Source organism: Aspergillus stella-maris (genome assembly GCF_047715825.1).
Source record: "Aspergillus stella-maris strain CBS 113639 unplaced genomic scaffold BDV14scaffold_46, whole genome shotgun sequence".
NCBI lineage: Eukaryota > Fungi > Ascomycota > Eurotiomycetes > Eurotiales > Aspergillaceae > Aspergillus > Aspergillus stella-maris.
In genome coordinates, this window is record NW_027396840.1 from 57021 (window position 1) to 82764 (window position 25744).

Here is a 25744-nt window from a genome sequence, read left to right on the forward strand (position 1 = left end):
AACGAAAGTCAAGCAAAAAAGAAAGATAAGGAAGGGATGATGCAGTGAGAATCTGAGAGTTCAATGCGGAGAACCGCAGCTCGTGGGGAACCAAGAAGGACTCGAGAGTCGAGACTCGAATCTTCAACGCACTCTAGTCAATGCACTATGCCATTGCCCGCAGTCGTCAGCTTGGCCATGACCAAGATTATGATCATGACCATGTGCATGTGCAGTTCCAGTCCCATCACCTCGCTAGCCAATGATTAATGTAGTAATGAACGACCCCTTGCTGTCGTATGCAAGTATGCATGGTTACTCCCTCCTCACATGGTGAGAAGAGGGGTAAGATGAAATGGATGCAACCAGAAAAAGAAGAGAAAGAACCTGGGGGAAAAATTGGAAGAGAGATGGGTATCAAACATTGGGAAACGATGGCCTCCTCGCGCTGTTCACGCTGAACTCGCGCGCAACTGAGATTCCCTGGAGATCAATGGCCTCTGACCTAGTAGACTCAGACTGAGAGCCGTAATTGTTTTCCCTGGCGCTGTCCTTCATGGTCAACGGTCGCGAGTCAGAATAGCAATGCGTGCATGGCTTCATCGTCAAAGAGGCGGTTGTGTTCGTCCCGTCGGTGGTGTTGGTGCCGCGGTGGCCTGAGAGAGAGAGGACTTGCCAGAAGTTGCGACCTGACGGGACGTTGCCGCGCTTGTCGAGCGTTGTGCCGGCCCAGATGGAGGAGAGGGGGAGGGATAGGGTCACGAGGGTGAGGATGTTTGTGGCGAGTTCGGGAACCTCAATTTTGTAGTGAATGATCGAGAGAATTGCTGAGGTCCTTGATTAGTCTGATATTCCGATATTGAGATGATTAGAAGAATGAGATAGATACCTGGAATGATCAAAGTCTGGCAGCCCATGATGAAGATGACTTTCATTGGACCGAATTCGTTCAATCCGAGCTTGCGGCGCATGTGGATGGCAATACCGAGCTTTGTCACAAAGATGGCACAGAAGAAACAAATGCTTATAGTGAGAACAATGTTCGCAACACTTTCTAGCCAGTTGGTAGGCTCTGGATTGGCTGCGTTGAGAATATTCTTGGTGTTGATAACTGCGAGCCAGTACCGGAACCCAATGGCGATGAGCGCAACCAGGACGGATACGACAAGAAGCGCGCGGCGGTAAACACGTTTGAGGTTTGAGCAAACGACCTGCACTTGGAGTACCAGAGAGGCTTGGATCGAGGTCATGAGTAGGGCTGCGAATATGACTCCCAGGACTGAGTTCGCATAGTCGGTCTTTGGGACGTTTGAGTAGTCAAAAGAGAAATATGCATAGGCGTCCATGAATGCCGACGTGAACAGGAGAATTGAGCAAAGCAGCCTGGCGAAGTTGAGGATCAGCGCGAGGCAGTTGAGCCAGAAAACCAAGGAGCCACGCTTATCGGCTTTCGTCAGAAGGAGGAGAATCAGAAGAAGCATGACAGAGGCTCCGAGCTGCACTGCATAGTTGATGCAGGCCCTGATCGGATACTGGGCGAACTCGTTGATCATCAAGATAGGTACTGGAATGGGGTCTCCGTTGATATCGCTGAATATGACGGTTTGGTTGTAGGGATTGAAATCTGAAGCCATTGCAGTCAATGCAGGGCAGAGACGTGGTGAAGCGGGGTTATCAGTTGATATCGCAAGAGTCTATAGCTCGTGCGAGGACTTTGAGGTATGTCAGAAGAGTCGTGGAGAGAGATGACAGACACAAGTAAAGCATCTGTATAAAGGCTTTGAACATAGAAGCTCCCCCTTGCTGTCTTTGAGCAGTCCAAACGACAAGCATTGAGTAGTGGCCGCTGACCGATCGAAATGCAGTCATGCCTGGCAGGCCCCGTGTAACACTCAGAGACAAACAATATGAAGAGGAGGCCAAGAATGGAAGCAACAATATTAGGGCATTCTGCAGCCAAGACATTGTATGATGATCATGATAGCCAACTCTAACCAGGTCCTTCAGCGCTTGTGTTGACGAAGTGACTCGAGACAAACAATACCAAGCTCCACCGGCAGAACAATGCCTGTGGCGTGCGGCGCTCGAACTGGCGCATCAAATGACGCAGATTAATATAAAGTGTCTCCCATGTTGCACGACGATTGCACCGCTTTCAGATGCTTTTTGAGGGGTCATCCAATAGCGGGTTTTCTCTCGGGAGCGGACAAAGCCAGATCGTGCACAGCCGGGGCAAAGCTGGCAGTCTCCAGCCGGTACGATCTCACAGCTGTCTCATTGGAGGGATTGTTACAGCTCGGAGGTCGCTGCTATCTAGAGGGCAGATACATTGGAGTCTTGTCGTCATCTCGGCGCGTCGGCCTTGAGTGCTTTGTTGAGGCCTAGACGATCATAAGAACGGTTTCACGCCCGAGATGCAACGCTCTTACCGTGCTTCAGGGTTCAATCCTCTTTGATTTTGAGCCACTTAGCATCCAAATTGTCTCAAGAGACAGGAGTGACCTTTCTCGCGAGACATTTGGGGAGTCTAACGCACCGACACTGTAGGTACCCTGCTCGAGACAGCCGTGGTGGGCTGTTATTCGCGCACCTGGTTTCCACGCGCAAGGGGCGTCATGGGTGGAAGTTCGCTCAGTTGGAATCACGTAACTTGAAACTGGTTCAGAGACATCTTCGGGTGTCTGAAGACTGTACGGAATGGGTACCTGTGAGATAGTCGTAAGGGGAGGGGGGAGTGTAGGTAGAGAAGAACTGACTAAGGGCCAAGACTGCGGGGATGCTCTCTCTCTCCGTTCTGTTGCGGTGACGATGCCGCTTCCTTTCCCCGATCAACACCACGCGACTTCCCCTCGACATGGCTTCGGTGCCCCAGAGGACGCTAAATTGGCTCTACAGTGTTCTAATTAGGGTGAGCTTTGCTTTTTCTGGTCAATCAGCCCCAACTAACCCTTCAGGACCACTACGACCCCAGGCAAACGTATCAGGACCCTAACCGCACCTATTACGATGTCGCAAACGTCCTGGCCAAGTTTCCAGGCCTCGCCCCTGAGACCGCAGTCTACAGTGAGTCAGAAATGTCCGAAGCCTTCAAACAGACTTGTTGTTGACGTGTCGGCTTCCCAGCTTACGAGACTGGTTTCTCCGCGCTCCTTCTCCAACTCTCGGGCACGTTGCCCGTCAACTATCGCGGCACCGTCTACAAATTCCCCATCGCATTATGGATTCCAAATACATACCCCCGCGAGCCACCTATTGTCTACGTGAGGCCGACGCAGGATATGGCAGTCCGGGTGGGTCAGCATGTGACGTTGGAGGGTAGGGTCTATCATCACTATCTGGCGCACTGGGCTGGGGCATGGGAGGTGAGTACACTGCGCATGGGTTCATTCTATCAACCAACTTCTAACTGTCGCGACATACAGCGCTCCTCTCTTTTTGATTTGTTGTCCATCCTTCAAGACGTCTTTGCCAAGGAGCCGCCAGTTAAATACAAACAACAGCAACCTACGCCGCAGCCGCCGCCGCAACACGCGCAGACACCCCCTCCACGCCCTCCGCTACCCCCAGAGCTTGCAACCTCCTCCGCATATACCCCATCGCCTCAGCCGTCCACTACTACGTCTCCTCAGCCAGCTTTCCAGCCCCCACCACCTCCTCCAAAACCAGGACAGTTAGCAGGTCCAGCAGGTCCGCAGCAGCCCAACACCCCAGCACAGTACAGCTCGCCCCCTCCGCTACCTCCATTGCCGCCAAAGGAGCAGGGTTACGGGCAGCCTGTACCTTCGCATGCTACTTCAGGCCCACAGGGTCAAGTTCCTCAATACCTACCTCACCAGAACATTCCTCCAGGACCTTATCAATCACCACCACCGGCCGCCCAACGCAATGGGTCCCATCCAGGACCTCCATACTACCAAGGCCCGAATGGAGCTTCCAATGTCCCTCCACAACAGCAACCTCGCCATGTCCAAGGCGCACAGCCGCGTCCACACCCGGCATACAGCCAACACCCTCCGCCATCTCAGCAACTCAATCGCTCACCGTACCGAGCAACCCCGGTGACTCAACCCCCAACACAACACCCCAAACCCGCTGAAGATCTCCTAACCTCCCCCTTCGAGCTCGACCTTCCCAGCTTCACACCCACTGGTCCGGCGCCACCCATCCCACCAAACCCAGAGAAAGACGCCCTCCTCCAAGCCGTCTCAAAGGCCCTCACAGAAACCCTCCACACAAACATCACCAACTCCGCCTCAGCAGCCCAATCCTTAACCTCACAATCCCACTCCCTCCACTCCGCAATAACAACCCTAAACCAAGAAACCACCTCCCTCAAACACCTCAACTCAACCCTCGAATCAAACAGCTCCATCCTCACGCAATCCCTCCACCGCGCCGACGCCGTCATCGCAGACGCTCAGTCCCGCTCCTCTACAAATCCGAACCCATCCTCTTCCTCAGCACCAGACACCTCCGGCCTCCCGCCAATAGACGACATCCTCGTCCCGCCGACAGTAGTAGGCAAACAGCTCTACGACCTCGTCGCTGAAGAACGAGGTATCCAGAACGCTATCTATGCATTGCAGGCTGCGCTCGTCAAAGGCGTTATTGGTGTTGAGAGCTGGAGTCGGCATACGAGGGGTCTTGCTAGGGAGGCGTTTATGAAGAGGGCGCTTATCAGGAAGGTTGGGAGGGGGATGGGGCTTGAGGAGGTTTAGATTTTCTGGAAGTGACTTTATGAGTTGAGTTGTGGTTCATGGTGTATATAGAGGAATTGAATGACCGAGTTACGGATCTATCGTCTGTTCTTTGCAGTAGTTGTTTGGTGTCTATGGTACTTGCGTATATATATCGTAGGTTCTGCGTACCTTACTCACCATATTAGCCTTCAATAACAGTACATGAGGAAGACTGGAAACGCCCACAACGTCAACGAATCTACGGTTTATCTGAAGATATCAGATGGGAATCTACAAGGCGACCAGGAATTAATGATATATAGAGATAGAGAGAACCTTGCTATTTCCCCTCAAAACAGAGGGCAGGTATAAAGCTAAGCTAGACAGCTAGGTAGATGAGTGACAAAAAGAAGAGAAAGAAGGAAGGTGGAAGGTGGGAGGCGTAGCCATCATGTACAGAGAAGAAGTGTTCAGACAGTGCAGTGCGTGTAGCTGACAACAACAGCAATGTCCGTGAATAAAAGGGGTAATAGACAACACAACACAGCAAAACGTGGCCATGACATCTATAATGTGAATGATAAATGAGACAGGTGAGTCAAAATAAAAGATAAATGGTGAGATGTCCATCCCTCGTGCGCCAGGCTCAAACAAATCCCAGAAACAAGCAAAACCGAAACCGAACCTTATCCCAATCCACGCAGGCAAAATCAAAACGGAAACACAGAATCAGACGTCGTGAGAACAGACAGTTGAGAAGTTTATTTCACCTCGTTCGTGTCCGCGAATGGGCTCTCAACGCGAGCCGGTGGAGCGCCGCTGTGTCGCTTCGAGTGGAGGCTGGCACTGTCCAGGAAGGCTGAAGAGCGTCTGTCTGATGCTGATGCTGTTTCTGGTTCAGCCTGTGGTTGGTCGTTGAAGGGGCTTTGGATGATGGCTGGGGAGTCCTCGATCACCGTTGGTGCTTGGGATCGTCGGGTCGTTGAGATTGGTGTCTCTGCGTTGGATGCGCGCTTAGTTGCGGCTCCTGTGAATGTCTCATTGCTTGATGAGCTAGATGGTTTTTGGGTAGATGAGGATTCGGTGCTGGATTCGGATTGCTCTGCGATGGGTTGCACGGGGGTTTTGGTGGTATTCTTCTTTCCGAGTGTCTTTACCATCACCGGTTTAGCGGTAACGGCGCGACCGACGATAGAGCTGTTGTTGTTGGCATCAGTGACGCCAGCCTTGGCAAGCTGTGTCGTTGTGATAGCGGGAACGGCCGGAGCGTCAACAGGCGTGGTTTGGGCGGTAGTTGGCGCACTTCCGCCGTTGTGAACGCTGACGACGTTGGCACGAGCGCGTGTAATTTGCTGAGCGGGCATAGGGCTGACAATCGCATCGTTTCGGTAGATTGTCGTGGCAACACTGCTTCGGAGAGTGTTGGCCATGGAACGTCGATCTTGCGACATGTCAGACCAGGATGAGTCGCGAAGATCCCCAGGCATGAAAAAGTGCTGGTCGGCTGAAGCGCCGGGGAGAGGAGGAACAGGGGGGACGAGAGGTGTGTCGGGTGGGGATCGGTTCGTGACTCCAGGGATGTAGGCGATTTGAATGACGTTTGATGCACGGGTCAAGACGGTCGACGCGATCGAGTGGGTGGACTTTCTCGACTGGGCGGCGCTGGCGCTAGCGCTGGGGTTCATCCTACTGGGGGCGTACGAGCTGGCCTTCTCCGACTCTTCTGCCCGCTGCTGTTCGCGCTTCTTGCGAATAACGAACCACCAGATCAGGAATGTGAGAATAGCAATGGCCGCAACACCTCCAATGACTCCACCTGCTATAGCGCCCGTGTTGCTTCCTCCACCGCCTCCATCAGATGAACTGTCCGACGAGTCTGACGAGCTGCTAGAGGATACGGTGACGCAAGATACCGACGCGCATTCGGAGCATGACTGAGCAGTCATCATACATTTGGTGCCCGATGGGCAGTTGCATGTAGGAGCGGAGGAAGGACATTCTTTGCAGCCTGAGCCGGCACGAGCAAACAAGGCTAGATTCTGTTAGCAACATCTTTCCAACAGCGGAGGTGACAATACGAACCATGAGGGGAGAGAGGGTCCAGGTTGTGAGGCGACATGGTGAAAGGTATAAATCAAGGATCGATGGGTAACTCTGTCGTAACAATGAAGGCTTCGAGGGGTATTAAACGGAGAATCAAAAGATGGAAAGGGCGACAACCGGTCAACGGCGGAATGAGCGTGGTAGTGTGGTAGTATAAACGAGTGTATATGCTCCAGACGTCGAGTCGTAAGAGTCAGAGTCGGAGCATGAGAGAGTGAAAGAGGCTATCTTCTTCGAAGGGCCGAATGATGAATATCTGAGGCTGGCACACTAGGTGGGAAAACTATGAGCGCTGAAGGATCATAGTTTGACGTCTAGCGGGTTTTGAATATCTAATATATCGAGAATCGATCCGGGTTCCTTCCCAATCGGACAATTTTTTGCGTCGTTCGGTCGATAGTGGGTGGTGGATGGGGTGTTAGGAGGTTGACGTCGTGGACACGCGTTAAGCGGCAGTCGGACTGTCAGTTGTTCAGGTACGAGCGCAAAGACAGGTCAGGGGAAACGAAGCGATCCTAGAGGGAGAGAGAACCCTCAAGGACACGAAAAATCGATGTCGAAGAATTTAGAGGCGCAAGGAAGACAGGGCTTAGAAAGAAAGGAAGAAACAGCAGATAAAGCAGAGGGAGTTGAAAGAGAGATGGACTGAGAGTGAGAGAGACAAGACTGGACTGGGGGGTTGGCGGTTGGCAGTGTGGAGTCTGAAGAAGAGAGTCAATTAAAGACTTTACGCCCACGCACTCTGCTATCCGCACGTCGCCCTCCACTAGACCACGCCTTGACCAGATTACTGCAATCAGAGTATCAAGCCATCGACAGCTTGGATGTACGTGTTACGTATGCTCGACAGAAAACAACACTCCGTGCTAATTACAGACACTGCCATGCCGCAACTATTCAACCGTTCATTGATCTCTGTTCCTCATCTGACAGCCTGACAGCTTAGCCCACCGGAAAAGGCCTAGATGCCAACGCCGCAGTGTCTCTGTCGTGCTGACGATGATTCTCTCCAACACCTCTTTGAACAACCACTACGCCATCTCCGGCACATCCACGAGCCGATCAGACAGCATTCGCCCTGCATCAGGCAAAGCGATAACACACCCCTGGCATACTAAGCCCCATCCAACAACGACCGCACAGTCCGGTGTCTCAAGTTCCCGCCATCCTTGCTGATTTCGTCTTTTGCGGGCGTGGTCAAAGATACTCCCAAGTGCGTGTCGTTAGCCCGGTTCCTGGCGCAGCGAGTGGTTCTGGACCATCCCACGTTCCCTCCGGGAGATTAGGGAGATTACACGGGGCGCAGTGTCGAATCAGCGTCGCCGCAGGCCTCAGGCACGGACGGTGTAATCAAAGACAACGGCGGACGCTCACGCCAACATCGACCACTTTCCCGGCCTGCTTTGCGTCCTGGTTTGTCGGTTTCTGGTGGGTGAGACTCTGTGCTGCTGGTTCTGGAGACCTACCCAGATTCTAGATCTTGAGGTGGAGGCTGATCATTCTACATCGAGGCGCAAAGGACATGCGTTTGGGCAGTTGGAGTTTCAGTTGTGCTCGGTCTCGTTTTGCGTGGTGCACTGACGATTGATTTTTACGAGAGGGTGTCTGTGATGTCGCCTCGTATGAGCCTAGGAGGTGGTTGTGGTTCACCAGCCTCGTCCCTCCTGTGTCTGTCGCCCTTTCAAGGTTGACTTGCCCTCGGAGAATATCTTCGTTGCTCAAAAGGGCTCAAGCGTTCTACAAACCGATCAACCTCAACTCGTTCCTCGTTGGAGGCCTGGGGCTTGTGTGAGCAACACCTGCAACAAGCTGATCATATATGTATACTGCAAGTGCACACTGCAGGAGATCAACTCCGAGGTTTCAGAAGCTGCGGGATAAAGTATGTAGGCTTGAAGAGGTGGTCTGGGCATGCACGGGGATGGGGCACTTGGGCCTGGACAATCTATGCAGGGCTGTTGGCGTTGCTCTGGCCCTTCAATTGCCCAGCGTGAGCCATCGCGCGAGATCTGTCAGGTCGTGGTGTGGATTATGGATGTCATGATGCGTAGACTGGTCTAGGTCTTGAGTGAGTTTACCGTTTTTGTTGCTGCTGGTTGCCTTGAAGTCGTGCGATGAGTCGGAGGATATATATTTGCACCACCACACCTGCAACTACCTGCACAAGTGGGCTGTTCCTGCCAGGACATTAAGTGATAACTAGTGTGCTGCCTGCCCAGGCCCCCATTACCATTGAAAAACATTCTTCTCCCCATAAGCTTCAGTTGCCCACCAGTAATGATTTTGTCGAATCTACCCCTCAAAAGCGAGACCATGAGAACCATCAAGTAATTAATGATCAAAAGCACGACATGTCAACCAATTCTCCAGCTACGCCCTGAACCATTCTAGGACTTCCCTGGCCGTCAATAGGCAGGGAGTGACAATTCCCCCGCGATGTTTGGCCAAAGCAGACGAACGAGCCTTCCTCGAGCCTTTGATCTAGAGAGCTCGACATGAAGTTGACACTCGACACTCGACACTGACAGCCACATGGATAAAGACTGCTCAACAGGAGACCTACCTGTCATCAAAACAAAGCACAGATTCGGGCTCCAAAGCGAGGCAAGCAACCCAAAGTCGATCTGTATATTGTGGCGCTACGCTGGATCAAGATCCCGGCCTTATAGCCTGCATACTATACAGTGCAAAGTTCAAACCCCGCCGGCATCTCCTCAGCTCAACTCGCTGGCAGTGGCACTAGTTATCGCATGGCGGGCCGCGGCTGAATGTTAACGCTGCAACTTGCAACTCGCAAGGTCGATGGTCTGCGATCTGCACCATGTGCGCCTTATCGTCTGTCTATCGAGTACTGAGCACTGAGCGTGCATATTGAATGCACATGCAACGTTCTCTAACGGGACTTGTGCAGTGAAAGGAATCGCATTGACCCCGCGTCTTGTTCAGAATTGGGAATTTGAGGGAAGTCTGACTCTGAACTGAGGGCCATTCGGCTACGCTGGCATTGACGGACATGAGACATCGGAGTATCGGCGGAGTATAGGTACCCTATTGTTGTCTGGTTGCGTATGTTGTCTCTGCGCCGAGAGACTAGCAGAGAACTACAACTTATCCTCATCTTTTGGAAGGTCATCGAGGGTATTTGTTAATGTGACAGTCGATCATAATCCCAAAACCCGTCGACCGAATAACTGCCGTCACTGTCGTGGGCTCTGCGTCAAACGCACTTTGTTTGTTAACATTATTTCCGCTTGAGGCTTGAAATCCTGAAGCCTTGTTGACGGAGGGGACCAAAGAATGTCTTCCGACGGAGAAGCCGGAGATATTTCTGTAGATTGAAGATGAGTATCGAAGCGCAACTGCGCCTCTGAAGCTCTTTATCAGGAGCTACATACTCCGTAGAGCTTTCCAAATTTGTATGCTTCACGAAGAGGGAAAACAAACATACAACCAGACGCGGTCACTTGAACTTCGTTGAGACTGATATTGCTGGAAGTGAAAGGTATCCGGCGCCTTAGGGAACTTGCTGAAGCTTTCTTCGGCGGCGGAAGCACACGCAACGGAGAGGCTCACCTTGAGTAGCGAGGGCGGGGAGAAAGTGGCTGGTTATTCGGCGTCCGAGTCATGAAGGCATTATCTCCCAGCTAGCGGGCTCTGTAGACCGCTGGTATTTGGAAAGCAACGGCGATGCCTTGGTAGTTGGTAGGCTGGCAGTGGTAAAAAGGTTTGCGTCAGTATAAAGCGTAAACATTCCTCAACGCGGACATCCGATGTCCGGTATGCCACTGGACGCTCGGGAGAGTTCCGACCTGCGAATTGAAGCATTATCATAGTGAATAGAGTAGGAAACAATACGATAAAGAACAGAATCAATCGCAAGGAAGGGCAAGAAATTTCTGTCTGAGACAAAATGACGGACTGACGGCACAAATGAAGGGGAAGTGGCCTTGAGGCGGCAGACAGCTCCTCCAGCCCCGTTGCTAAAAGCGCAGATCATCAGCACTTTGATGATCGTTGATAATCCGATTAACGTGCAACGGTGCGATGCAACCACTCGGGGGCTGAAAATGTAAGAGCTTAGCCCGGGCGTTTGAAGGATTTGTAACTAAATATGTACTCTGTAGCGGTCAGAGTCAGAAACAGGGTCCGCGGCTCTGCTATTGAGGCCGTTCCGAATCATGGTGGTGATGATGCGCCTCTTTGCTGTGGTATCCATCTTCCCACAATTTTTTGACCCCGGCATCCAGCTGAGCTCGCGCTAGAGGTCCCAAAGGTCTAAGAATAGGCATACTAGAAGCCGACTAGAAGACAGCTTTAGAGAGTTAGTTGCTAAGCCACATAAAAATTCCGATGGACTTACCAGGGGGGAGGCGAGGCGGATTTGCAAATTTCACGAGAATACCGTATAGGAAAAATGAGGTGGCGGTGCCACCAAAGCCATTTTTGAAACTGGAACGGACCACTAAGCTGCGCTGATGGTCTTCAACTGGCCCACTGGTGTGAATCAAGAAGCTCTGCCATTGGATGCACTCCGATCTCTTGGAGGTTTTGGCAGAATTAAGGATGCAAAATTAGTGTTTGTCCGTGGCACCCGGATCCCCGAAGTTGACCAACGGCAGCGAAACACGGATGAGTCCGGTGTTAATCCACTCCTATATTTGGCTGCCTGCTAAGCCTGTTCGGTCGCATCGGATGACCCCGCGAGGACCCCCCTGAATTGACTGTACGGTTGTATGCAAGTATCGATCACATCAAGATGCAGTATGCAGTACGGACAGGTCAGTCAAACTTCAAAAGAAAGCCTCAACGGGTCCGTGAGGGTCTTTGGAGTCTTGAGGCTTGTTATGACGGAAGGCTAGCATTAAGAGGAATGCATGCCTCAGCGGGACATGCAAGGTCCGGGCAACGATGCTGGCAAGGGGGTACGGAATGCAGGACCCTTCGCGTTCCAACTCCCAAGACTCTGCAACCTTTGCTAGTCTTGGTAGGAGCCTGCAAAGACGCACATTAGAGAGTGGCCGAGTGCTCAACACTCAGGGGTTAACGAATGAAAAGAGCGAGAAGAGTTTTATAGGAGAGACAAGACTCTGAATGCAGATGGGTTTCGCCTATAGTAGAGATCGTAGCGGGAGAGAGGGAGAGTGGTTTGAAAAATACGGCTTTGTTTGCTGGGAAGGACTGGTGGGTGGAGTGGACTCGCCATTTTGCGAATTTCAGTTCTGTAGCGGTGAACAGCATCAGAGCATCATATACAGAAGAGCAAAGATCAATAGAAGTGAATGAGAAAAAGTAGACACAGTTATAGAGAGCTGTGAATATTTATGGTTGACAGAGATAGTAGTCAAAAACACAGTTGAGAATGTAGTAGTAGTAGTAGTAGAGATGAGAGATCAGTTTCTGGCGCATCAGTGGACTACCAGTAAGCTTGCGCTTGTAACAGGCCCCGGCCAGTGGGAAGAATCCTGGCATCCCCCTTCACCACCTTCTACTAGTACCACCTCCAGGAGAAAAGAGGCTTTTATTTTGCTGAACCCCGGTTTTTTCTTCTCTGTCCTCTCTCAGAGACTGAACAGTGAACAGTGAACGTTAACCACGGAAAGACCGTTTAGTGGCAGATAAATATACTGGAGCCACTACTCCTTTAGCTCAACGCTGTCTCACCTGCTGGACTGTTTTTTTGGGGCCTCCTCCCAGTCCTCAGCCCTGGCGGCTTTTTCCACGTTCCTGCTCGACCTGCGCCTCTCCCTCAGCTGAAGGACCCTCTCTCTTCCTCCTTCCGCTCTGCTTTTTATTTCCTCTGATCGTCTCTCTCGCTTCAGTCTCGTTGTTCATTCTTTTTCGCTTTTTTTGTCCATCTTTATTTCTCATATTGTGTCCTCGCTGCGTGGTCTAATAACGCGCCCAGCTCCTGTTCGACTCCTCCGTCGGGGCCAAATCATCGATTTCCTTGTTTCAAACGATACCCCCTTCTCTTCGAGTCCTTGCGTTCTACAACCTTTGTCTGCTTGCCTTTGAGCAGAAGAGTTCCAGGTACCAAATTCTAATCGCACATTCTCACCATGGCCTACCACGGCTCTGGCCCCCAGTCGCCTGGCGGGAATAACTACGACGAGAGCCACGATGGCCATCGTCTTCAAGACCTCGGCCACCCCAACAACCAAACTGTAAGTGCTACTCAAATTGCGACGGTGGTTTCTGTTCATTGAACTCGCGTGCTGATTCGTGTTTCTGCATCTTTAGTACGAAGAAGAAGCATCCAGGGGTTTACTATCCAACCAACAAAGCCCCTTCGCCGGTCCCTTCGATGACCCCCAGCAGCAGCGTGGTCTTACGGCCTCGCCTATACAAAGACCGACCTCTGGATACAGTTTGACAGAGTCTTACGCTCCGGATGCCGGATACCATGATCCCTACAGCAACAATGGATCGTCAGTTTACTCTGGCTCGGAGAACCCTGCAGCCGCCTTTGGCGTCCCTGGACGCGTAGCATCGCCTTACGCTCGCAGCGATACTTCGTCCACAGAAGCCTGGCGCCAGCGCCAGGCCGGCGGAGGCGGCGGCGGCGGCGGCGGCGGTGGTGGTAATGGACTTCGTCGTTACGCCACCAGAAAGGTTAAGCTTGTGCAGGGTTCCGTTCTGAGTGTTGACTACCCAGTCCCTAGCGCAATTCAGAATGCTATTCAAGCCAAGTACCGAAATGATCTTGAGGGCGGAAGCGAAGAATTCACGCACATGCGATGTGAGTAACTATCGGAAAAGCGGGTTGAGACCGACAACTGACTTTATTATCAGACACGGCCGCTACGTGTGATCCCAACGAGTTCACCTTGCACAACGGTTATAACCTTCGTCCGGCGATGTACAACCGACACACTGAGTTGCTCATTGCCATTACCTACTACAACGAAGATAAGACGCTCACCGCCCGTACCCTGCACGGTGTGATGCAAAACATCCGCGATATCGTCAACCTCAAGAAATCCGAGTTCTGGAACAAGGGTGGTCCTGCTTGGCAGAAAATCGTTGTCTGCCTGGTTTTCGACGGTATCGACCCTTGCGACAAGGACACCCTGGATGTCCTCGCGACTGTCGGTATCTACCAGGACGGTGTCATGAAGCGTGACGTTGACGGCAAAGAGACCGTTGCCCACATTGTAAGCTCAGCAGTTTACATTGATCTTTGCAAAACCGGGACGCTAACAAAGCATTAGTTCGAATACACCACCCAGCTCTCGGTTACGCCGAACCAGCAGCTTATCCGACCCACGGACGATGGCCCTAGCACGCTTCCTCCCGTGCAGATGATGTTCTGTCTCAAGCAGAAGAACAGTAAGAAGATCAACTCTCACAGATGGCTTTTCAACGCTTTCGGTCGTATTCTGAATCCTGAGGTTTGCATTCTGCTTGATGCGGGTACTAAGCCTGGACCCAAGTCTCTGCTTTACCTCTGGGAGGCCTTCTACAACGACAAGGACTTGGGTGGTGCTTGTGGTGAAATCCACGCTATGTTGGGTAAGGGATGGAAGAAACTGCTTAATCCCTTGGTCGCCGCGCAAAACTTCGAGTACAAGATCAGTAACATTCTTGACAAACCTTTGGAGAGTTCTTTCGGTTATGTCAGTGTGTTGCCTGGTGCTTTCTCGGCCTACCGATTCCGCGCCATCATGGGTCGTCCTCTCGAACAGTATTTCCACGGTGATCACACTCTTTCCAAGCAACTTGGTAAGAAGGGTATCGAGGGTATGAACATTTTCAAGAAGAACATGTTCTTGGCCGAGGATCGTATCTTGTGTTTCGAATTGGTGGCTAAAGCTGGTTCTAAATGGCATTTGTCGTATGTCAAGGCCTCCAAGGGTGAGACCGATGTGCCCGAAGGTGCCCCCGAATTCATCTCCCAACGTCGTCGTTGGTTGAACGGTTCTTTCGCTGCCGGTATCTATTCGCTCATGCACTTCGGCCGTATGTACAAGAGTGGACACAACATCATTCGAATGTTCTTTCTCCACTTGCAAATGTTGTACAACTGGTTCTCTACTTTCTTGACTTGGTTCTCTCTCGGTAAGTCACGAATGCGCCTCCAATTTCTTTCTCACTAACAATTCTTTAGCGTCTTACTGGCTTACGACTTCCGTCATCATGGATTTGGTTGGTACTCCTAGTAGCAGTAACAACAATACCGCTTTTCCCTTCGGTGAAGATGCGACTCCCATCATCAACACTCTGGTCAAATATATCTACCTCGCCTTCCTGTTGCTGCAGTTCATCCTTGCTCTCGGAAACCGACCCAAAGGTTCCAAGCTGTCATACCTTGCTTCTTTCGTCGCCTTCGGTATCATTCAGCTCTACGTTGTGGTCGATGCGTTGTACCTTGTGGTCCGCGCTTTCTCTGGGGGTGCTCCAATGGATTTCACCACCGATCAAGGTGTGGGTGAATTCTTGAAGTCTTTCTTCGGATCTTCCGGTGCCGGTATCATTATCATTGCCCTTGCTGCCACCTTCGGTCTCTACTTCGTTGCCTCGTTCATGTACCTTGACCCCTGGCACATGTTTACGTCCTTCCCGGCGTACATGGCTGTCCAGTCGTCTTACATCAACATTCTGAACGTTTACGCTTTCAGCAACTGGCACGATGTCTCTTGGGGTACCAAGGGTTCGGACAAGGCTGATGCTCTTCCCTCGGCCAAGACTACTGGAGGCAAGGAAGCCGTTATTGAGGAAATCGACAAGCCTCAGGCCGATATCGACAGTCAGTTCGAGGCCACAGTTAAGCGCGCCTTGACTCCTTACGTTGCCCCTATTGAGAAGGATGAGAAGTCTCTGGACGACTCATACAAGAGTTTCCGTACCCGCCTGGTCACTCTTTGGCTCTTCAGCAACGGTCTTCTCGCCGTTTGTATTACTAGTGAGGGTCTGGACAAGTTCGGATTCACGGTATGTTTTTGTCGCTGCTCCCTTACCCGAAAACACCACTAACACCAATTCCAGAACACCTCTACCGACCGTACATCGCGTTTCTTCCAAGCCCTTCTGTGGTCTAACGCTGTTGTCGCTCTCATTCGTTTCCTCGGGTGCACCTGGTTCCTTGGAAAGACGGGTCTTCTCTGCTGCTTCGCCCGCCGGTAGAAGCATTTCGCCTAATGAAAAAGTCAAGCACGAGATACCCAGCAAAAAGGATGTATTGCATGGGATTCCAGGAGTTGTTCTTGGCACATTTTGTTTTGATCTGTATTTTACATATGATGCTCAATTCTGTTTTCTTCGTTAGCCACTGTGCCCTGAAATCCTTATGAGAGGGGCTGCAGCTTATATTATGTAGATTCATAGTAGTTAGATTCAATGAGACATCTGAAGCGAACTCACATTTTATCTCCAAAAGCCTCTGATGAAGAACTAGTAAAGACATGTTGAGGAACGGCGAGTCGAGTTTAGGTAGCAGGCGGACACCAGGCTGACTGTTTGCATGGCGTCAGGTTACGGCTCCACCCGCTTTCTCATCCAGCTGAATTCTACTCTCTACCTTCACTCCTCAGTCTTGCATTTTTGGGCTTTCTGATTTCCTTGCTCATTCTCGTTCCTTTCTCCAAACTACTGTCGCTATCTCCGCAGTTCCAGCGATTGTGGACTTTGATCTGAGTGGCAGAGGAACCTAATTGCGCCAGACCCCACTCACCCTACGCTTCCCCTCCATATCAGTCAGAGCCGCCGCGCCGCAACCTTAGCCACCCTCCTCCGCAAAGACACTGCACTACAGTTCTTGTCTCAGTATTGGTCTTCTCAGCGGTGCCATACCGTTGAACATCCACCATGCTTAAAATCTGGTCTATGGTACGGCTCCTCTTTCGCTAGCCGGGTGGGCGCGTGCCATCTTGCCGTCCGCAGACCAGAATCCCGTTCTAACGCTTCATCGAACAGAAACAACAGCAGCAGCAGGCTGAGAATGCTGAGGGCGCTGCGGGGAAGAAGAAGAAGAAGGTCACGGCCGCTCAACTACGTGTCCAGCGAGGTACGCTCTCCCAAACCAACCCGGATCAAACCTTCCAAGCGCCTGCCTACCTACCTACGAGCCATACCTTTCCCCAGCTACCCAACACTCACTAACATTATGGTAAACGGACAGACCTCCAAGAGTTAACACTCGGCTCAACAATGAAAATGACCTTCCCAAACCCCGACGACATCCTCAACTTCGAATTAACCATCGAGCCCGATGAGGGAATGTACAAGGGCGGCTCATTCGTCTTTACCTTCGCTGTCAACCAGAATTTCCCGCATGACCCGCCGAAAGTCAAGTGCACGCAGAAGATCTACCATCCGAATATCGATCTGGAGGGGAACGTTTGTCTTAACATTCTGAGGGAGGACTGGAAGCCTGTGTTGAACTTGAATGCGGTTGTTGTTGGGATGCAGGTTCGTTACAATATTTTTCACCCGCTCTAGGAGATGGATAATAGTGTTGGTTAAAGCGGCTTGCTAACTGGTTCGATTTGTCTGCAGTTCCTCTTCCTTGAACCGAACGCTTCCGATCCACTGAACAAGGAGGCCGCGGAGGACCTACGGCAGAACCGGGACGCCTTCAAGCGCAATGTGCGCAACTCGATGGGTGGCGGGTCGATCCGGGGTGTTGCATTCGATAAGGTGGTGCGATAAGGAGGGGGTATACTGCGAAGTGGTGTACGTTTTGACGAGAGGACGGAATTCGCTGTCGGCCTTTGAGTGAAGACGAGAGACAGGTTGATACTGGGGCTGAACGGGCACCATTCGCCTATGGCATCGGACGGCTCTAACTGCCTGATCAGCCTGAGAATAATAGGAGTCGTTGCATTTCTGTGAGACTCATCTCTAGATGTGCATTGGGCAGAAAGAAGGAAGAGGAAGTGCGGACTGGACTATTTACTTGGGAGTTGACCGAGAAAGACTTCTATGGCACCTTATGATGAATTACTTACTTTAGCGACTGGATAGATTCCCTGATGAATATGAATATGATCTTTAGCTTTTACATCTCTTTTCGGACTCTCTGGGTACGCCGTCTGCTTGGGAGTACGGGTGTAGTTGAGTTTTGATATGGAGCTGAAGCATGACACCGGGTTAGCTATACTACTGTACATTAACTACGCTCTTTTCACATCTAGCTTCAGGACGCAATGATCGGACAGGTACAGCAGTATAGTATACAACACAATTCAGCTCAAAGCAAAAGTGTATATATACAGCTAACGCAGGGCGCAGGACAAAAGAAACAAGTCAATAGCTGTAGCTGATGTAGATAGTCTTAACATTTCTTTCTTTCTCAACAACCGTCACATGTATCGAACCACAATCAGACAAGCGACCTCCAATCGTATCGATATTGAACAGCTCAGAAGATGATGGAAATATTGAACAGATAGACGAGAACAAGAGAGGACGAAAAGAAGAACCGGGTATATGTCTAACTCCAGCCATGTCGTTATCTTCCAAGCGGATCTCGTTTCGTGACATTGCGGGATGTAGATGCTGGCGGAATTCAGGTAGCATGTTTGTTTGAAGCTACATCGCAGAGATCGGTCGATGGGCTAATTGAGGTCTCGATCAATGTGGAGGAGGCGTCTAGACGTTGCCGGCGGCGCGCTCCTGCTCGAGGCGGTTGTAATAGTTGTCACGGGCGCGGACGCGGGGCAGGTGGTAGCCTGGTCAGGAAAACACGTTAGAACAGACGATTTGACAAAGGTAGGATCTGTAGGGTATCTGATGTACGTACCGTACCACCAGAGGTAGCCGAAGGTGGTTCCGAAACCTATAAAGGAAGCCGTCAGTTACTGTTCCGGTCGGTTGTTGTGTGGAGTCGCAAGCTCCAAGAGTAGAGTTTGAATAGTGATAATAGTATCGGCATATTGAGATCCTTGATTTGTTGCTCAAGTTCAATGCGATCTGCTCCAGCTTCTATCAAGCTTCGTTCGAGTGTGGGCTGATGCGATGGTATCATAGCGGTAGGCAGGACTCACCGAAAGCGGTGCTCAAGTCAAGGACCAGGTTGCGGCGGAGCATCTATACAAGAAACATGTTAGTCAATCGTCCACTGGCAATTGCACCTGTCGACCACAGCTGGGTGGGAGGTCGTCCTGCCATAGGTAGGAAAACAGGTAGTGGGATGAGCAACGTACGCCGGTGATAGGAGCGATAGCTTGAGCCATTGCGACAGTTATGAGTAGGAAATCGACAGAGAAGGACTATTCCAAAGGACGCAGCAGGGATGTGAACTGCTGTGTGGTGTGGAGATGAGGGGAGAGGAGAAGGGAGAGTGGTGATGTTGGACGTCAAGTCGAGTGAAGCTTTCCGGTTCCGCGCGGTACAGTAAGCGACCGCTTTGAGTGGCCTGATGCTTTGGAGGCTTGAAGATGGCTCTACACCACGAACAATAGGTCTAAAAGATCCTGCCAAAGTGTCAGCTCATGATACATATCAGCTTTCTTTTCTATGTATTGTTTTCAACTATATATAGCTCCTCAATATGCCACCTTAAGAACCCGAGTTTTGTGAGGCAGCAACCACTCATGCCTCAGGCAACAGTCACGTGAAGCTACTCGATCTGCCGTCCGGCTTCATCAATGCGGCCAACCTAGAGACCACTCACTTCACCTTCAGTCCACCCCGCAATGGCGCCCTCACAGCCGGCCGTCAAACGGTCACTCTCGTCATTCTCCGAGGCGGCCGTCCCTGATGCGAAACGAATCAAGCGCCCTTACCACCACCACCATCGTCTAAACGAACCTGTTATCTCGAGCTTGCCGGAGCCCGCGATTGCAGATGATGCCTACGTCGACCAGGTGATGAATCGCATCATCGGACAGTCACTGCACAGCTCTGGCTTTGAAATTGCGGATCCTCTGGCTGTGGAGAGCTTCCGCGACGCCGCCGAAGAATGTATGTTTGCATGGGATGGATGTGATTAGAAGCTCTGTTGACATGGCCTTGTTAGATCTGCTACGACTTTCATCATACGTGCGCGCATCGATGTTATCGAGCCGACGCCTACAACCTATCCCTCACGATTTCGAATATGCGTTGAAGCGCCACCGCTTGCCCGTTGACTCCCTAGTCCCGTACCTACACAATCCCATCAAGACCGAGCCTATCCCTACCCAACTACCTAGTCCTCCGCCAGATGAAGACGATGATTTCAAAATTCTACCTTCCCTCGAAACCGGAATTAGCGGCGAAGATGACCGCGCTCGAAGCCCGTACATCCCGAAACATTTCCCTGAGTTTCCGAGTAAACATACCTACCGCCATACACCGGTCTTCACCGAGCGAGAACGGGACCCGCGGAAGATCCGCGAGCGCGCAACGGATGATGGAAGACATGGGGAGGAAGCGTTACGGAAGCTAGCACGCGCTGCATTCAAGGACAACCAACCTGGCTCTGGATGTCGCGAGAAGAAGCAGTGGGGTCGGAAGGCCGAAACATTCGAGAGCATGTTCGAGAAAACAGCAAAGGCGCTTTCCAAGAAGGCGCCGAAGGCCACTGCCAATCCAAATGCGATGGACATTGACTCAAGTACTACCGCCGCGGAGAGCGACAAGTCCGGTCGACCGAAAGATCTGACTGGCATGGAGCTGCCGCCTATCATCAATTGCGAAAGGGATTTCTGGCGTCGGAACCCGGTGTCAGGGAGGCAGAGGCAGGAGGAGAAGCCAAGCGGCACCAAGCATACCCCAGACATATCACGGGTTGAGAGTTGGGTGAGCTCTGGATAGTCGGTTTTCGGCTTTTGGCACAGGAGCATCATATGGCGTTGGCGTTTCATTCCTCATTGTGTATAGCATTCGATAAGATACCCAGGTGAATTATAATTGAGATTGTTATAACCGCTTCAAATGCCGTATTTCCCGTAATAAAGCAAACAAAATATCCCAAACTCCGTAAATGCGAATGCGATATAGTATCCTCGTCTCCTCAAGCCTTCGCTTTCAAACTCTCCCTCGCCTCAGCTTCCCTCCTCGCCTCCTCCTCTTTCGCGATCCGTATCGACTCCCAAGAAGTCGTCTCAACCATCAATCCGCCCGCGCACCTGCAGCAGTATCCCGTAAGCCACTAAATTCACAATAACCAAGCGCAATCCAACTGAGCGGCAACATACCGTCTAAACAACCTCGCCAAAGGCTGACAAACTACCGTCCCAGGCTGCGGAATCCCCTTCGACGGCGGATTACACGAGTACTGCGTCATTTCCATGAGTTGACACTTCTCGAGGTCGATTGGGCCGCCCTTGCGCCGCTTTTCTTCTGTGAAGTTTCGCGTGATGATGTTGACGTGCTCGGGGAGCTTTTCGGCGTCGAACATTGGGACGAGGGGGGCCATTTTGAGGATTTGGATTGGGCAAATCGTGCGATTTGTGCGAATGGTATGAAGCTGGTTCTAGGTGGTGTCGCGATTGAGACTCGATTGAGACTGAGGGGAGCTTGAGGGTGGAATGGGGTGAGCGGAATAAGTGTCGGAGCTTTCTTAGAAGCCGTCGGCGGTGTTCCGCAATCCGCATCGTCCGATCAACTACTTTCGTCTCAAACCTACAACCCTTTCGATGGCCATGACCTTGATTGGGTGAGGCTACTGATCGCTCAGGCTGTACAATGCTTCTGAGATAACATGAGACCAAAGATATCTCACAACAAGGCTCCTTGAAATGGCCGCCAGTTTCGGGGAGAAGCTACTATTGGAGGTGCATGAGGAGAGCTTGGACGAGGTATTCCTGTCCCACATCTGGCAATATATCCCTTGGTCGTATAGTAATGAGCTGATATTTGCAATAGTTCCTTCATGACTTACGGGTCCTATATGGGAAGAGTGCAGAGAACACCAGAGCCCACCTCGGTGTTGCGCCCATCGACCAGCTTTTGGAGCTGTTTGGACCGCCTCCTCAACCTCAGCCTAGCCTGCAAGTCGTCGAGAGCGAGGTTGCCAATGATCAAATTGACCCTGTCACAGAAGAGCCTGAACAGACGCATCATGAGGCGCCCGTTCACCCGGGATCGCATCGTCGACCACACCCCGTTCTCGAGCTCTCTAGCATATCCTCCGCAGCTGGGAAATCGCAAGTGCTATATTACCTATGTGCTCTAGCAGTTTTACCATCAGTATTCAACGGTACCGCTCTGGGTTTCAACTCTGGCATAGTCCTCATCGACACTGATAGCCGTTTCGATCCGGAGCGTCTACGCACCATCGCCCGCGGAATCGTCCATAGCAAGCTGCAGGCGGCAGATGAGTCTGAAGCTGTCGAAGCTATGATACTCGCTTCTCTGCAACATGCCCATGTCTTCAAGCCACAGTCATCCTCCGCATTGCTCACTACGCTCCAGTCACTCGATACATATCTATTCGATACATCACAGCATGCCTCGTCCAACCGCCCCGTTAAGGCCATCTTCATCGACAGCGCAACAGCCTTCCTATGGCAAGACAAATTGGCAGAGGAAATCGCACGCACCGAAGAAATCGGCCGGTCAGCGGCGGAAATTGAGCGCGAGCGCTTTGAACGTGGCACGTTCCACATCGGCGATCTCTACGCAGACATCGTGACGGCTTTGAAACGCCTCCAGCATATCTTTGATTGCGCCGTCATATACACGACGATCTTTTTTAGCGGGAGACAAGCCGCAAACACAAACTCATCCGTACCGTACGGCTCGTATAACCCTTTGGATTCAGCATTGACGGGTCCGGCATTCAGAACCCCATTGCATCCGCCCTGGGGCCTATTCCCGACGCTGCGGTTGGTGTTGCAGCGGGATACAGTCAGACCGTTTCCGCCTGGGGTTACTGCTTCTGAGGCGAAGAATGATGCGCCCATGCGGCAGGAAGTCGTTATGAGAGGGGAGTTTTCTGGGTCAGTGAATGGGTGGGGGAGGGAGGATTGGCCGATGAGGATATTGGAGGAGTTGAAGAGGAGAGGGGGTGGGACGTTTGGGTTTAGGGTTGGGAAGGAAGGGGTTGCTTTTGAGTGAGCTATCAATGCCATAGGTAGCGGTGCTAATGATCTAACTCCTTCAATGTCTGGTATCAATTATACCCGGGCTAGATGCAGCAGAGATCAGCCGTCACATACTTGTATAATCTATAGCCTATATGTACCCAAATCCATACTTTGCTCTATGAGCTGAAGAGTTTCCCAATAGCTTCAACAGTCGTATTTCCACCACTAAACACAATCCCAACATCCCACCCCTCACTCCCAGCTTCCTCCTCAACCACCCTCCTAAACTCCTCATTAAACAAACAAACCGCCAACCCAACAACAGCACTCGGCTCAACAACAACCTTCATCCGCTCCAAAACTAGCCTCATAGCAGCCTTGATCTGCTCCTCTGTTGCAGAGTACACACCAGCCACCTTAGACTTGTCTGATATAATCTCCCAATTTATGATCCCAACTGGTGTTCGGAGCCCGTCGGCAATTGTTAACGTCTTGACGCTATCGATTCGGGATCCAGCCGCAAGACCACGCGCACAGTCGTCCGCTCCTTCGAAGGAGGGTTCGGCGCCGAAGACTTTCGTGGACTTGTCTGAGAAGAATGTTGCGACGCCGCTATTTAGTCCGCCTCCTCCAACTGGCGTTATGACTGCATCCAACGCTTTCCCTGATCCAGTGTCGTGAACACTCAGCGCTGGACTCCCCTCCACAAGTTCAGCATATTGTTTTTCCGTCTCGAGCGCAACAGTCCCCTGTCCACAAATAATATCGAAGTCATCGTATGGTGGGACTAGGATTGCGCCTGTACGCTTTTGGACGTCCGCGACAACAGCTTCGCGCTCTACGCTCGTCGAGCCGCTGAAGAGGACTTCTGCGCCGTAGGATTGTGTACCTGCGATCTTGGAGGGCGTGCTGATTTTCGGCATGACGATGTATGCGGGGATATTCAGGGTCGAAGATGCGAGGGAGAGGGCTTGCGCGTGGTTTCCTACACTCACACAGCAGATTCTCAATCAGTCGCATATCTAGACACTTGTAATATGGTTGGCCATGGGCATACCAGAACTATGCGTAACAACCCCCCTCTTCCTAACCTCCTCCTCGCCCTCCCTCTCAATCAACCGTATCAGCGCATGGAACGCACCCCTAACCTTGAACGCGCCTATCCGCTGAAGATTCTCGGCCTTGAAGAAGAAGTTTATCTTTGGTTTCGCGGGTTCTTGGCCTTCCCATTTTGTGCCTGCGAGCGCGGAGGGGGATTGCGGGGTTGAGGCGAAGATGTTGAGCGTGCGGTTTGTGAGGAGGGGGGTTGTGTGGATGTGGGGTTTTATGAGAGCGTATGCGGCCTCGACGGAAGTGGGTGTTGGGACGGTTATTGTCATTTTGGCGGAGGGTTGGATGGGAGGTTAAGGTTGGGAGATTGAATTGAGGGAGAAGAGGCGGGGTGGTGAGTTGATAGGGAGAGAAGTTGGAGTAGTTCTCAGCGCTATCTCCGCAGTAGTTTGCGAACTAAGGTTGGTTCTAGAATGAGTCATCTGGAGTCTACAATCTTTGGAGAGAAATAAGTGAAATAGCCAACGCTCATATTGGAATTATTAAACAATAAAAGAAGTCATGGTACATTCGTAACTTTTCCCAACCCAGGTTTGTACATCAAGGAAATTATTTCTGGTTCTCGGGACGGAGGGAGCGGACAGCCTTTCCAGCGCGCCAGATCTCGAGATCACGGATGTCCTGCATCTCCTTCTCGTACTTCTCGCGGTAGTCCTTCTGGGAGTTGTAGTCCAGAGAGCGCTGGGTCTCAGTGCCGTCGCGCACGCTGTCGTAGAGCTCGTTGAAGAGGGGCTTGAGGTTGTCCTTGAAGCGGCTGGACCAGTCGATGGCACCGCGGCGGGCAGTGGTAGAGCAAGCGGCGTACATCCAGTCCATACCGTTGCCACCGATCAGAGGGTAGAGAGACTGAGTGGCCTCCTCGACGGTCTCGTTGAAGGCCTCAGAGGGGCTGTGGCCACGCTCACGGAGGACCTCGTACTGAGCAAGGAACATACCGTGGATACCACCCATCAAGCAACCACGCTCACCGTAGAGGTCAGAGTAGACCTCCTTCTCGAAGGTGGTCTCGTAGAGGTAACCGGAACCGACAGCGACACCCATGGCAATGGCCTTCTCCTGGGCCTTACCGGTGACGTCCTGGAAGACGGCAACGGAAGAGTTGATACCACGGCCCTCACGGAAGAGAGTGCGGACGGTACGGCCAGAACCCTTGGGGGCAACGAGGATGACATCAACGTCCTTGGGGACGTCGACCTTGGTCTTCTCCTTGAAGACGGGGGAGAAACCGTGGGAGAAGTAGAGAGTCTTGCCCTTGGTGATGAGGGGCTTGAGAGTGGGCCAGGTCTCGGACTGAGCGGCATCGGAGAGGAGGTTCATGACGATAGTACCCTTCTCGACGGCCTCGGTGACGTCAAAGAGGTTCTTGCCGGGAACCCAGCCGTCCTGGACAGCCTCCTTCCAGGAAGCACCGTTCTTGCGGACACCAACAATGACATTGAGACCCTGGTCACGGAGGTTCAGACCCTGGCCGTGGCCCTGAGAACCGTAACCGATGAGGGCGAGAGTGTCGTTCTTGAAGTATTCCTGGAGCTTCTCACGGGGCCAGTCAGAGCGCTCGTAGACGGTCTCCTGGGAGTCGGCGAAGGTAATGGTCTTGACACCACGAGAGGGGACGAAGGGAGTGGCCATGCGGGGAGCAGCATTGGCAGCGACTCTGGCGAGAGAAGGACGGGGGAGGGCGGCGGAGACGACAGACCGCGGAGCAGCGACACGAGCCGCACGGAGGGCACGGGGGAGGGTGCGAGAAGCCATTGTGAAGGAATTGAGGGAGAGGAGGGGAGATTGGAGGAAATTAGGAGGATTGAAAATGCAAGAGGATGATAGGAAGAGAGAAAAAGAAGCAGTCAAGGGACGGGCAGCTGCAGCTTATAAAGTCGTTGCTGGGGGAGGTCCAGTTGCCGGGACTCCACGTGACTCGGA

General features: G+C 52.0%; 11 protein-coding genes across 11 annotated transcripts; 5 read left to right on the forward strand and 6 right to left on the reverse strand.

Moving 5' to 3' along the window:
• Nucleotides 1-322: 322 nt before the first annotated feature.
• On the reverse strand, nt 323-1861 carry preB (alpha-factor pheromone receptor STE2). The gene is made up of 2 exons (XM_073777928.1): nt 869-1861; nt 323-806 (listed from the first exon to the last, which is right to left on the reverse strand). The coding sequence occupies exons 1-2, from the start codon at nt 1611-1613 to the stop codon at nt 397-399; spliced, it is 1155 nt and encodes a 384-aa protein (XP_073625854.1). The 5' UTR covers nt 1614-1861; the 3' UTR covers nt 323-396.
• A 546-nt stretch (nt 1862-2407) lies between these two features.
• On the forward strand, nt 2408-4762 carry BDV14DRAFT_177485 (putative endosomal sorting complex protein TSG101). Its single transcript, XM_073769422.1, has 4 exons — nt 2408-2887; nt 2934-3042; nt 3103-3341; nt 3402-4762. The coding sequence occupies exons 1-4, from the start codon at nt 2834-2836 to the stop codon at nt 4695-4697; spliced, it is 1698 nt and encodes a 565-aa protein (XP_073625855.1). The 5' UTR covers nt 2408-2833; the 3' UTR covers nt 4698-4762.
• A 657-nt stretch (nt 4763-5419) lies between these two features.
• On the reverse strand, nt 5420-6777 carry BDV14DRAFT_202339 (uncharacterized protein; the record flags this gene model as incomplete). The annotated part of the gene is made up of 2 exons (XM_073774004.1): nt 5420-6690; nt 6741-6777. 2 exons carry the CDS (start codon nt 6775-6777, stop codon nt 5420-5422), a joined length of 1308 nt encoding a protein of 435 aa, XP_073625856.1.
• Nucleotides 6778-12253: 5476 nt separating this feature from the next.
• Nucleotides 12254-16128, forward strand: chsG (chitin synthase class III). Its single transcript, XM_073769423.1, has 6 exons — nt 12254-12925; nt 13002-13500; nt 13554-13915; nt 13973-14819; nt 14869-15692; nt 15747-16128. Exons 1-6 carry the CDS (start codon nt 12821-12823, stop codon nt 15882-15884), a joined length of 2775 nt encoding a protein of 924 aa, XP_073625857.1. The 5' UTR covers nt 12254-12820; the 3' UTR covers nt 15885-16128.
• Nucleotides 16129-16194: 66 nt separating this feature from the next.
• BDV14DRAFT_177492 (NEDD8-conjugating protein UBC12) lies at nt 16195-17749 on the forward strand. Its single transcript, XM_073769424.1, has 4 exons — nt 16195-16586; nt 16674-16764; nt 16879-17168; nt 17256-17749. Exons 1-4 carry the CDS (start codon nt 16566-16568, stop codon nt 17406-17408), a joined length of 555 nt encoding a protein of 184 aa, XP_073625858.1. The 5' UTR covers nt 16195-16565; the 3' UTR covers nt 17409-17749.
• A 601-nt stretch (nt 17750-18350) lies between these two features.
• Nucleotides 18351-18934, reverse strand: BDV14DRAFT_202342 (cytochrome c oxidase subunit VIIa; the record flags this gene model as incomplete). Its single annotated transcript, XM_073774005.1, has 4 exons — nt 18351-18430; nt 18502-18537; nt 18746-18788; nt 18905-18934. 4 exons carry the CDS (start codon nt 18932-18934, stop codon nt 18351-18353), a joined length of 189 nt encoding a protein of 62 aa, XP_073625859.1.
• Nucleotides 18935-19132: 198 nt separating this feature from the next.
• Nucleotides 19133-20583, forward strand: BDV14DRAFT_96166 (TBP-associated factor 8 family protein). The gene is made up of 2 exons (XM_073777930.1): nt 19133-19664; nt 19720-20583. Exons 1-2 carry the CDS (start codon nt 19397-19399, stop codon nt 20496-20498), a joined length of 1047 nt encoding a protein of 348 aa, XP_073625860.1. The 5' UTR covers nt 19133-19396; the 3' UTR covers nt 20499-20583.
• Nucleotides 20584-20629: 46 nt separating this feature from the next.
• BDV14DRAFT_177499 (uncharacterized protein) lies at nt 20630-21220 on the reverse strand. The gene is made up of 2 exons (XM_073769425.1): nt 20882-21220; nt 20630-20812 (listed from the first exon to the last, which is right to left on the reverse strand). Exons 1-2 carry the CDS (start codon nt 21100-21102, stop codon nt 20698-20700), a joined length of 336 nt encoding a protein of 111 aa, XP_073625861.1. The 5' UTR covers nt 21103-21220; the 3' UTR covers nt 20630-20697.
• Nucleotides 21221-21264: 44 nt separating this feature from the next.
• Nucleotides 21265-22818, forward strand: BDV14DRAFT_96183 (putative Rad51 family DNA repair protein). Its single transcript, XM_073777932.1, has 2 exons — nt 21265-21484; nt 21552-22818. Exons 1-2 carry the CDS (start codon nt 21425-21427, stop codon nt 22743-22745), a joined length of 1254 nt encoding a protein of 417 aa, XP_073625862.1. The 5' UTR covers nt 21265-21424; the 3' UTR covers nt 22746-22818.
• Nucleotides 22818-24233, reverse strand: BDV14DRAFT_96178 (threonine/serine dehydratase). The gene is made up of 2 exons (XM_073777931.1): nt 23772-24233; nt 22818-23699 (listed from the first exon to the last, which is right to left on the reverse strand). Exons 1-2 carry the CDS (start codon nt 24091-24093, stop codon nt 22891-22893), a joined length of 1131 nt encoding a protein of 376 aa, XP_073625863.1. The 5' UTR covers nt 24094-24233; the 3' UTR covers nt 22818-22890.
• Nucleotides 24032-25655, reverse strand: BDV14DRAFT_96381 (Ketol-acid reductoisomerase). Its single transcript, XM_073777934.1, has one exon. It carries the CDS (start codon nt 25574-25576, stop codon nt 24374-24376), a length of 1203 nt encoding a protein of 400 aa, XP_073625864.1. The 5' UTR covers nt 25577-25655; the 3' UTR covers nt 24032-24373.
• Between the last annotated feature and the right edge of the window lie 89 nt (nt 25656-25744).

Bases quoted from the DNA above. Each gene is read 5' to 3' on its own strand.
- preB (XM_073777928.1), bottom strand. From the start codon at position 1,613: ATGGCTTCAGATTTCAATCCCTACAACCAAACCGTCATATTCAGCGAT. The intron at 807-868 runs GTATCTATCTCA...CAAGGACCTCAG, and splicing joins CCAGACTTTGATCATTCCAG to CAATTCTCTCGATCATTCAC.
- BDV14DRAFT_177485 (XM_073769422.1), top strand. From the start codon at position 2,834: ATGGCTTCGGTGCCCCAGAGGACGCTAAATTGGCTCTACAGTGTTCTA. The intron at 3,043-3,102 runs GTGAGTCAGAAA...TCGGCTTCCCAG, and splicing joins CCCTGAGACCGCAGTCTACA to CTTACGAGACTGGTTTCTCC. The intron at 3,342-3,401 runs GTGAGTACACTG...CGCGACATACAG, and splicing joins ACTGGGCTGGGGCATGGGAG to CGCTCCTCTCTTTTTGATTT.
- chsG (XM_073769423.1), top strand. From the start codon at position 12,821: ATGGCCTACCACGGCTCTGGCCCCCAGTCGCCTGGCGGGAATAACTAC. The intron at 12,926-13,001 runs GTAAGTGCTACT...CTGCATCTTTAG, and splicing joins GCCACCCCAACAACCAAACT to TACGAAGAAGAAGCATCCAG. The intron at 14,820-14,868 runs GTAAGTCACGAA...ACAATTCTTTAG, and splicing joins CTTGACTTGGTTCTCTCTCG to CGTCTTACTGGCTTACGACT.
- BDV14DRAFT_177492 (XM_073769424.1), top strand. From the start codon at position 16,566: ATGCTTAAAATCTGGTCTATG. The intron at 16,587-16,673 runs GTACGGCTCCTC...TTCATCGAACAG, and splicing joins TGCTTAAAATCTGGTCTATG to AAACAACAGCAGCAGCAGGC. The intron at 17,169-17,255 runs GTTCGTTACAAT...ATTTGTCTGCAG, and splicing joins CGGTTGTTGTTGGGATGCAG to TTCCTCTTCCTTGAACCGAA.
- BDV14DRAFT_96166 (XM_073777930.1), top strand. From the start codon at position 19,397: ATGGCGCCCTCACAGCCGGCCGTCAAACGGTCACTCTCGTCATTCTCC. The intron at 19,665-19,719 runs GTATGTTTGCAT...TGGCCTTGTTAG, and splicing joins CCGCGACGCCGCCGAAGAAT to ATCTGCTACGACTTTCATCA.
- BDV14DRAFT_177499 (XM_073769425.1), bottom strand. From the start codon at position 21,102: ATGGCCCCCCTCGTCCCAATGTTCGACGCCGAAAAGCTCCCCGAGCAC. The intron at 20,813-20,881 runs GTATGTTGCCGC...ATACTGCTGCAG, and splicing joins TTGGCGAGGTTGTTTAGACG to GTGCGCGGGCGGATTGATGG.
- BDV14DRAFT_96183 (XM_073777932.1), top strand. From the start codon at position 21,425: ATGGCCGCCAGTTTCGGGGAGAAGCTACTATTGGAGGTGCATGAGGAG. The intron at 21,485-21,551 runs GTATTCCTGTCC...TATTTGCAATAG, and splicing joins ATGAGGAGAGCTTGGACGAG to TTCCTTCATGACTTACGGGT.
- BDV14DRAFT_96178 (XM_073777931.1), bottom strand. From the start codon at position 24,093: ATGACAATAACCGTCCCAACACCCACTTCCGTCGAGGCCGCATACGCT. The intron at 23,700-23,771 runs GTATGCCCATGG...GTGTGAGTGTAG, and splicing joins GGTTGTTACGCATAGTTCTG to GAAACCACGCGCAAGCCCTC.
- BDV14DRAFT_96381 (XM_073777934.1), bottom strand. From the start codon at position 25,576: ATGGCTTCTCGCACCCTCCCCCGTGCCCTCCGTGCGGCTCGTGTCGCT.